This window comes from Nelumbo nucifera, chromosome 6 (assembly GCF_055504915.1).
Source record: "Nelumbo nucifera cultivar China Antique chromosome 6, China Antique-T2T, whole genome shotgun sequence".
NCBI classification, from domain to species: Eukaryota; Viridiplantae; Streptophyta; class Magnoliopsida; order Proteales; family Nelumbonaceae; genus Nelumbo; species Nelumbo nucifera.
Genome location: NC_142654.1, coordinates 25,439,331 through 25,447,731, shown reverse-complemented (window position 1 = coordinate 25,447,731; position 8,401 = coordinate 25,439,331). Strand labels below are relative to the sequence as shown.

Below are 8,401 nucleotides of genomic sequence, written 5' to 3'. Positions count from 1 at the left end.
GTCTGTCCGGTCTGCGCCTGAGCCTTGAGTGTCTCCATAGTACGCTAAGGTTGGCACCCTGTGGTTGGACACGTGTCAGCTCCGTACTAGCCGGCCACATGCACCTACATCAGTTCATTTGTTGATGAGGAATTTTATACTTACTTGGGGATCGTCCCATCCGCGACACAACTCGACCGATTCATCGAATCCACTCGCACCATTAATCTTTGACTTGTAAGTTTAAAGTCAAAAAATGGTAGACCATAAAGACGATTTATAAAAGAAAAGATCAGTACGATCTCGGACTCGGCTCTGGCGGTAATATAAAAGGCAGAAACGATGTCTGTGTTTCTTTCTTTCTCCCTGAAAAATCTCTGGTTCGCGACATCTCTTTGTGCCTGCGTCTTAGCGCGCGTGTGGCTTCTGCCATGTCTGCCGAATCCGCAACTGCAATTCAAAGAAACCAAGTGCGTGCACATGAGAACCCTAATCAACCCCCTGTCCCCCTTTTGTGCATTCTTCTTATGTGATTTATTTTTCTTTCTTTATCTAGACTTTAAACGCATTCTGTGCGAACGTGAAATTGATTAGGTTGATTTGCTCGACTTCGTAGACTGGAGTGGAGTCGAATGTCTCAACCAAAAGACTGGCCATTCTCTCGTTAACGCTCTGAAACAGGTATCTCGGAAGAATATTTTGTTTTGTTTTATTTTATTTTATTTTATTATTTCTAATTTGGGTGGGTTTGTTAGACGTTGCAACTGATTTTCGTTGTGGTGTTCATGTTAGGGTTATAGAGAAGACGAGGGTTTGCATCTGGAGAGCGACGCAGACGAGCAGCTCTTGATTTATATTCCTTTCGCCCAGGTTGTTAAACTGCATTCCATCCTCATCAAAGGTCCTGAAGAGGAAGGTAACGCTTAATAACTCCTCTGTCTACTTTTCTCCTTGTTCATTGTTTACACTTGTGCTACTACTATTATGTCAGTGTTGAAGCAGTTAATCATGAATATTAGTCTCTTTTGCTATTTTGTTACTGTTTCCGTTTCCATCTTCTTATGGAAAGTTTCAATTTGTATGGTATGCTTAATTTTATGGTACTGAGATGGTATGAATTACACGCGACACAATAAGTATGTTGTTCCAGATGGACTCGAAGTGTGCATCAACTGAAGGCTACCTTTTTTTTTTTAACTAAGGAATCATAGCATGCTGACTGACCTATACCACATTGGCCAGCGAAAACTGGTAACTATGAAATGAAGTGCCCTTATTGCATTGCCTCGGAAGAAACAAGAAATAAGAAAAAAAGAAACATTATATTCAAAGTAGGATTGGAATGGCCATTTTACTAACTCTAGTGTTTTCTCTTTGCGAGTGTCAATGCTAGAATTCTTAATGCAGTTAAATGCCTAGTTTCCTAGGCTACTCCTAGGAATTGATTGTATTCCTTTGTAATTCATTTTCTTTTTTCTTTTAGAGCAGAAAAAAGTGTGTAGTCAGAAGAAGTATGGGGGCTTGGCAGTGAGAAGACTGAAGGTAGTAAATACGGCTCTATTGGGCAAATGGTTCTGGAGATTTAGCGAATAGAATGGGGGATTATGGAGGAAAGTAATACAATCCAAGTATGGTTAAGAAGGTCAGGATGGGAACCTGAAGAGGCAAATCACTCTCATGGATGTTCTGTTTAGAAGGGAATTGAGAAAAGCCACATGAAATTCAGCAAAGGTGTGAGTTACCATTGCAAGGAATTTATCCCTCCATTTATGACCTGGCAGTGGACAAGGAAGCTTGGGTTGCTGATTACATATCAGAGAACAATGGGACTAGAGTGTGGACATCCCAGCTTAGAGGGGCAATTAAATGATTGGAATGTTGAGCCCCTCATGGCGCTATTGAAAATCTTATATAATTCTCAAATTGGCAGTTGGCACCAACAGGGAAGACAGGAGAGTGTCGAATCGGTATACCTCGGGAGTGTTTTCTGTGAAGTCCTTATACAATCAGATGGCTAAGCAAGACTGGAAGAGGCTAATGGCTGTCTGGTCAATATTGTTTGGTGCAGAAATGTGCCATCTAAAGAGGCATTCTTTGTTTGGGAGGCTCAAATAAGATTTTATCTAAAGAAAATCTGCTGAAGAGGGGAATGGGGTGGACAAGGTTGAATGTGAACTATGTGAGGAGCAATTGGAATTGGCTGATCACATTTTGCTCCATTGTAAATTCTTTTGCACAATTTGGTCAAGAATCATGAAGATTTTTGCTATGAAGAGTTGACATCCAGCCACAATAGAGGGGTTTTTGAAGGGAGTTGGAAAGGTTGAGCAAGAGAGGAAAAATAATTACGAACACAACTTCAGCAATTGTTTTTTGCCCAATCTGGAAGGATAGATATGCTAGAATTTTTCAAAGGAGCATCTCAGTTGATGTGGTCTATCAGAAAATATTAGGCAAATTATTCTCATGGGTATCTATACATAGTAAATTCAAAGGAAGAAATTCCTTCTTTTGTATACAAAAATCTTTTTATACAGTCAAAAGGGTGGGGGTATAGGGGCATGGAGCCATGGAGTGTGTATTTTGTATATGCCAGATGCACAGCCTCTAGTTACACAAGGTTTGTGTTTATTAATGAAATATATTTTACCTCTTCTAAAAAAATGTCAATATGTTTTCTCTCTCTTTCTGTGTGTGTGTGGAACTAGTACACACATCTGCCAATTGAACCTTGGGTTCGAAACCTCTCATTTTCTTTTTCTGTATTTTTCTCTAGCCTCTTTTTGAGTAATAGCTATTACTTTATCTAACAAGGCTTTCTTTTTTCTAATTTCATATGTGGTACACAACAAAGGATAACCAATCAATCAGTATTTTCATTCAAATTCATGTGAGATTTGAATAACGTACAGTACTTATTTGGTACCATAGAAATTTCCTTTTAAAAAAACTAACATGAGGTGTCTCTGGCAGGTCCTAAGACTGTGAAGCTTTTCGCAAATAAGGAGAACATGGGTTTTAGGTAATTTGAAGATGATTACTGTCATGGACAGTACGTGTCCTTGGATGTCTGTTTAATATTTTCAGCAGCATTCTTACATTCTTGTTTCGAATGGTAACTTCTGCAGTAATGTCTCTGACTTTCCACCAAGTGACTCAATTGTTCTATCCCTAGATAATCTTAAGGTACATCCAAACAATTGTTGGAGGTTTTTGAAAGATAGTAGTAACTTCTTGTTGTACATAGATTGTTTGAGCATATGTTTTGTTGAAGACATGTTTAATTTTGCAGGGAAAGCCAGTTACACTAAAGTATGTCAAGTTTCAGAGTGTTCGCAGGTATGTTAATCTTTCTGTGCTTTTTGTACTTCCTTGAGTTCTTCTCTTTATGTGATATACTAATGGAAAATGATTTGATCTAGTTAGTTGCGAAATAATTCATCTAGTTATCCTTGATTTGGATCAGTTTGACTATTTTTGTTGAGGGAAACCAAGGCGATACCGATATTACAAAAGTTCTGAAGATTGTCATCTATGGAACAACGTAAGTAGATTTTTCTGTTGCATCTATTCTGTATATTCTCATATTCTTATCTCCTTTTCTTTGACATGTGATAATCCTATTTTATGTCACTGCTAATGATTATGATTTTATGTATAAAAGGTGATGAAAATATTCAAGATATCTTCAAAACATCATCCTAGGTTACCGCACTGATTTAACTTAAACCAAAAATCTTATAACTGAAATCTCTATTAGTTGTCCAAACATAAGAGTACCTTACTATTAACTTGGCCCAGCCACCAGGTTGCTTGTATCATCAGGTTTTCTACTTAGGGAGCATTGAGATTCTTATACTCCTTATTGAATTCAGCTAATCTTGTCAATAATTGCATTCAAGACCATAAAAGTTTCCTTTCCCAAAGAAGTCTTAGCATGCAACTGCATTATTTGCATTAATTTGTCAATTAAAAGTTCAAAACTAAAACTATAAAGCATTATAGGTATTGAACTACTTGTCTATGATACATGGATATTGGTACGAGTAATAGAATCTTACATGGATATAGGTAGTCAGACTTGGAAAGCCCTAGAAAACAATCATGAAGATGCAATTCAACATTTTTCCTTTTTACTACTTGGTGGGAATTTCTTAAAATAAAGGAATAGTACAATAGGATATTAGGGGTGGAAACCCCGGTATAAAATTTTGATGAAGGCTCCTTGAATGAACTCTAATCTAAAAGAATGTCTGAGTCTTAGTAGGGCATTGGCTTAATGCAAATTTTATATTGTTTTTTGAACTAAATTTAGATGTTAGACATTGATTAAAATCTTATTGTGTTTTTATGCTAATTTATATCACCACAGTGATCTTGTGTCAGTGCTAAAACTAATGTGAAAACTAGAGCCATGTGGCCATAGTTGGTGCCATTTTTCACCCTTGATGGGTTTCAGAACATCATGCTGGATTATGTGAATAGTTAGGGTCAGTGTTTAGAAAACCAGACTGGACTGGCCGGTTGAACCGTGACCCTGGAAACTGGATTTGATATAAAACTGGTCAAAACTGGCTAACTGGCCGTTTTAATCAGAGAACCAGTAAACTGGTCCCGGTTTCATAAAACCACCCAGGTCACTAATTGAGATGGAACTTCAGAATGGCAATGGCAAGACTTCCTATGACCTTTTCTTTATGTGCATTACTCAATTACCATTTACCAATCCCTTTATTTCTGTTAATTAGTGACTCTTTATTGTATATATTACTGTATGACACATATTTTAAAGAAAATCTGAGTTTAGAGGCTTGAACCCTGGTCATTTACTTCAAAAAGTAAGAAACTTGCCATCTATCCACCACATTCAAGCATGATAAAAATTGTAAAATATAATATATGTAGTGTTTATATGACTTGTGGTATATATACATATATGCCACATCATCATGGTACAACCTCTGGTTGACCCTGATTGAACCTCTGACCTGTGATGTGAACCTCTCCCTTTCTGGTTCTATGCCCAGTCCTGTTCTCTAAACATTGGTTAAGGTAGTTAGGGGATTACTGCAAATGGAGCAAGATGACATTCGGTGTCTCAATGAAATTGGTCTCAAGTTCATTGCCTTTTTTTTTTCCTTTTTGTTTGGTGTATACCTTTGTGGCTATTGTCTCGGGTTTTGAAATGTGTAACAATGTGCCCAACCCTTGCCTTCTCCAATTCGCAGATGACATTCTATTTGTCCTTGAAGCCTCCAGCACCCAGTTCCAGAATCTATTGGGCGTATTAAGATATTGTGTCTGGCCTAAGAATTAATTTTGAAAAGAGCTCTTTGATTCCTGTAGGTCAAGTTCCTGACCCACAATGCCCAACAAGTATCCTTGGATGCAAGGTCACACATCTACTAATCGTCTACTTAGGGGTCCCTCGTGGAGCAGAATGATACTTTTTTATCAATATGGAGTAGAATGTTCCTCCTACTCCCTTTGGGACCTTGTGCTAGAAAGGTGTCACAAAAAAACTCACTTGGAAGGCTAGGTACCTCTCCAAGGGTGCAAAGTTAATTCTAATAAGAAGCACTATCAAGTTTTCCTTGTCACTTTCTATTGTTGTTCCATGTCCCAGCAAAAGCAGCAAATAAGATACATCTGGTGGGTTGAGCCAAAATTTGCACTTCAAAGCATTTAGGATGCTTCAGGCTATACAGAACCAGAGATGCAACATTGCCCTCCTGGCAAATATGGCTTTGAAGGTTCAACGCCCACTCTCATTTTCTTTAAGGCATTGCTCTCAAACTAGGCAATGGTACATGTCTGAGATTTTGGCTTGACTTTTGGTGTGTGGAGACAGAACTTAGGAACAATTGTATCCTAGCCTCTTTAGTACAGTTGTTGAGATGTTCTCTGTTTCTGGTCCTTGTGGACTTTGATCTTCCAAATTTAGAAGAAATCTCATTGACTGGGAAATTGAGCAGCTTGAGGAATTGCTCTGTCAGCTCCAGCACCACCAGCTGAATTCCAACTCTGGAGATAGAAGAATGTGGTGGTGGAATAACAAAGGCAGATTCTCGGTTAATTCCTTGATACCTACACCACCTCTACTTCACTGCCCCCAGCTTCACTCGTAAATCTGTATGGGCATGTAATGTGCTATCTAAGGTAGCCTTTCTGGTCTGGACTGTGGCCTTAGCCAAATGCCTAAATAAAGATAACTCTACAAGTTGTCCCTTCTGTAGATTTGTTTTGGAGACAGCCGATCATCTTTTTCTGTATTGCCATATCAGTGAACAAATCTGGTTTCATCTCCGTGGAATTCTTCAGTTGATTGGGACATCCTTTAGATAATCCTTGAATTCTTAGGGAGCTGGCAAATTGAGGGCCTAACAAGACCCCCTTTCAACTAGTGCTATGCATCTTCATTTTTCTTAATATAAAAGATTTTTATTAAAAATAGAGAAAAATGAGATTTTTATTCCTCTTCTTCCTCCTCATCCCCCCTCCTTTTAAGGAGGCTTACACCTCTCTGTGTTTGGGAGGCTTATATGCCTCTTACGTTCTGAACTCTGCCTCATGCCTCTAGGTAGTGGAACACCTCGCGTCACGCCTCTGCGTTTTAAAACATTGCTAACAAGTAACAACTTGCTAACATATGAAAAAATAGAGATTGCCCCTAGGGTCTGCTATCTTAATATGACAACTTAAAAATTACCAGGGTAGCCTAACATTTTGAATGATGAGTTCACACAACCACAACACTTTCATGCAACCCTCTAATGAAACAGAATCTTGCTATCAATCAAATGAAAAACCAAATTACTGAATGAGTACATGCCTGGGTGATTTGGTTTCAATGAAATCGCATGGTCACAACACTTTCTTGCAACCCTATAATAAAACATAGACGTATTGATCTTCTTCTTCTTCATTCATCATTTCTTTTGTTTTTTTTTCCCAGGGCAAAAATAGAAGCTCAGCCCTTCTATTTTCTGAAATTTCTTTTTTTTTTGTTTTTTTGTTTCTTTCACTGAATATGTTGATTTTATATGTTTTAAATGAAGTTTATACATTATGAAGATTATAAACAATTAACAGTGAAAGATGGTTGCTGATTGCTATGGAACCTAGGGGTTTGTTTGTATTAAAAAAATTCCCCTTGCCTAGGCAATGCTTAGATGCCTGCCTAGGTGACTAGACACGACATGGCACCCCCTATCACCTAACCTTGCTGCAACGCCTTGAAAACGATGCTTGCATTACAAATCCAAGGAATCAAAACTCCCAGCCTGAGGAGGATGCATCTACCACTCATCTATTGCCGCTCTGTCTAGTGTTGGGGTTGATGCCTTTCTGGTGACACCCAGGTTTTCGTAAACCAATCACACCACTTGCATAAATATTTTCTTTTTTCCAATAGTGATACTCAATTTTTTTTTTCAGTCCTGTATTTTAAAGATAAATATGTTAGGAGGGTTTCTAATTGTCATGGTTTTCAAAACCGGACCGGACTGGACAGTCAGACCGGAAAAACCGAGAACAGGTCAGGTGACCAGTTCTGTTTTCCCCAAAAACCGGATTTTCCCCCAAAACCGTTGATTTTGATCAGCAAACCACTGAACCGGGAAGTTAACCGTTCGAACGGTTTTGACCATTTTTTATTTTTGTCAGAACAGTCCGAGCATTTGAATGTTCAGACCGTTTGACCCGGTAACCGGACCCCTGACCGGTTCCGTCTCTGGTCGATTTTAAAAACCATGCTAATTATTGAACATACAAAAACCCCATAACCCTACTATCCTAGTATATTGTGTTTTGGTGACTCTGAAAATGGATACGTATTGTCTTGATACGTTGAACCATGACCAACCAATGGCACCTATAGGAACCGCATTTTTTTTCATCTTTCACTTTATTCTTTCATGATCCCCTATTTAACCATTGAAAGTTTTAAGTATATGTTTAGTAGGATGGTCTTTGACTACGTAAGGTATTTGAACCTGGAGATTGCTACGGTAGGTTGGGTCTATCGTCTCTGCATGTCTGATCTTCAATATTAGCAATCGGGCAATGTTCCATCTGTGATATCAAGACTGTAGAATGTAGGGACCAGAGATAGGACCGTGTAACATGCAGTGTTAGCATTGTTGTAGAAAAATTTATGCTAATTTTGTTTCTTTTGTTGTGTTGTAGGGTGGAAACAACGGATATGAAAGCGTTGAAGAAAATCGAGGATCACTGACAACATAGAGAGATTTTAGCATATTGCTTATTCGTTTTTTTTCATCTCTGTTCGTTAAATCTTTCTTTTTCTTTTATAAATTTGTGAACTGAAACTTACTCATAACTGGTGAAAGGGGATACAAAATAGTATAGTTTCTCTCTCTGCCTCGATAAAATGCATGACCACGGGGATAATCCTTTTTCA

The 8,401-nt window shown here is 38.2% G+C and overlaps 1 protein-coding gene across 1 annotated transcript; it reads left to right on the top strand.

The window, feature by feature from the left end:
• The first annotated feature begins 292 nt into the window (after window positions 1-292).
• Window positions 293-8,401, top strand: LOC104598659 (PITH domain-containing protein At3g04780-like). The gene is made up of 8 exons (XM_010260832.3): window positions 293-449; window positions 574-660; window positions 772-895; window positions 2,953-3,001; window positions 3,108-3,165; window positions 3,272-3,318; window positions 3,446-3,523; window positions 8,167-8,401. Exons 1-8 carry the CDS (start codon window positions 411-413, stop codon window positions 8,213-8,215), a joined length of 531 nt encoding a protein of 176 aa, XP_010259134.1. The 5' UTR covers window positions 293-410; the 3' UTR covers window positions 8,216-8,401.

Excerpts from the sequence above, each read along its gene's own strand:
- LOC104598659 (XM_010260832.3), top strand. The coding sequence starts at position 411 with ATGTCTGCCGAATCCGCAACTGCAATTCAAAGAAACCAA. Across the intron at positions 661-771 it reads TCGTTAACGCTCTGAAACAG|GGTTATAGAGAAGACGAGGG; the intron begins GTATCTCGGAAG and ends TGTTCATGTTAG. Across the intron at positions 3,524-8,166 it reads ATTGTCATCTATGGAACAAC|GGTGGAAACAACGGATATGA; the intron begins GTAAGTAGATTT and ends GTTGTGTTGTAG.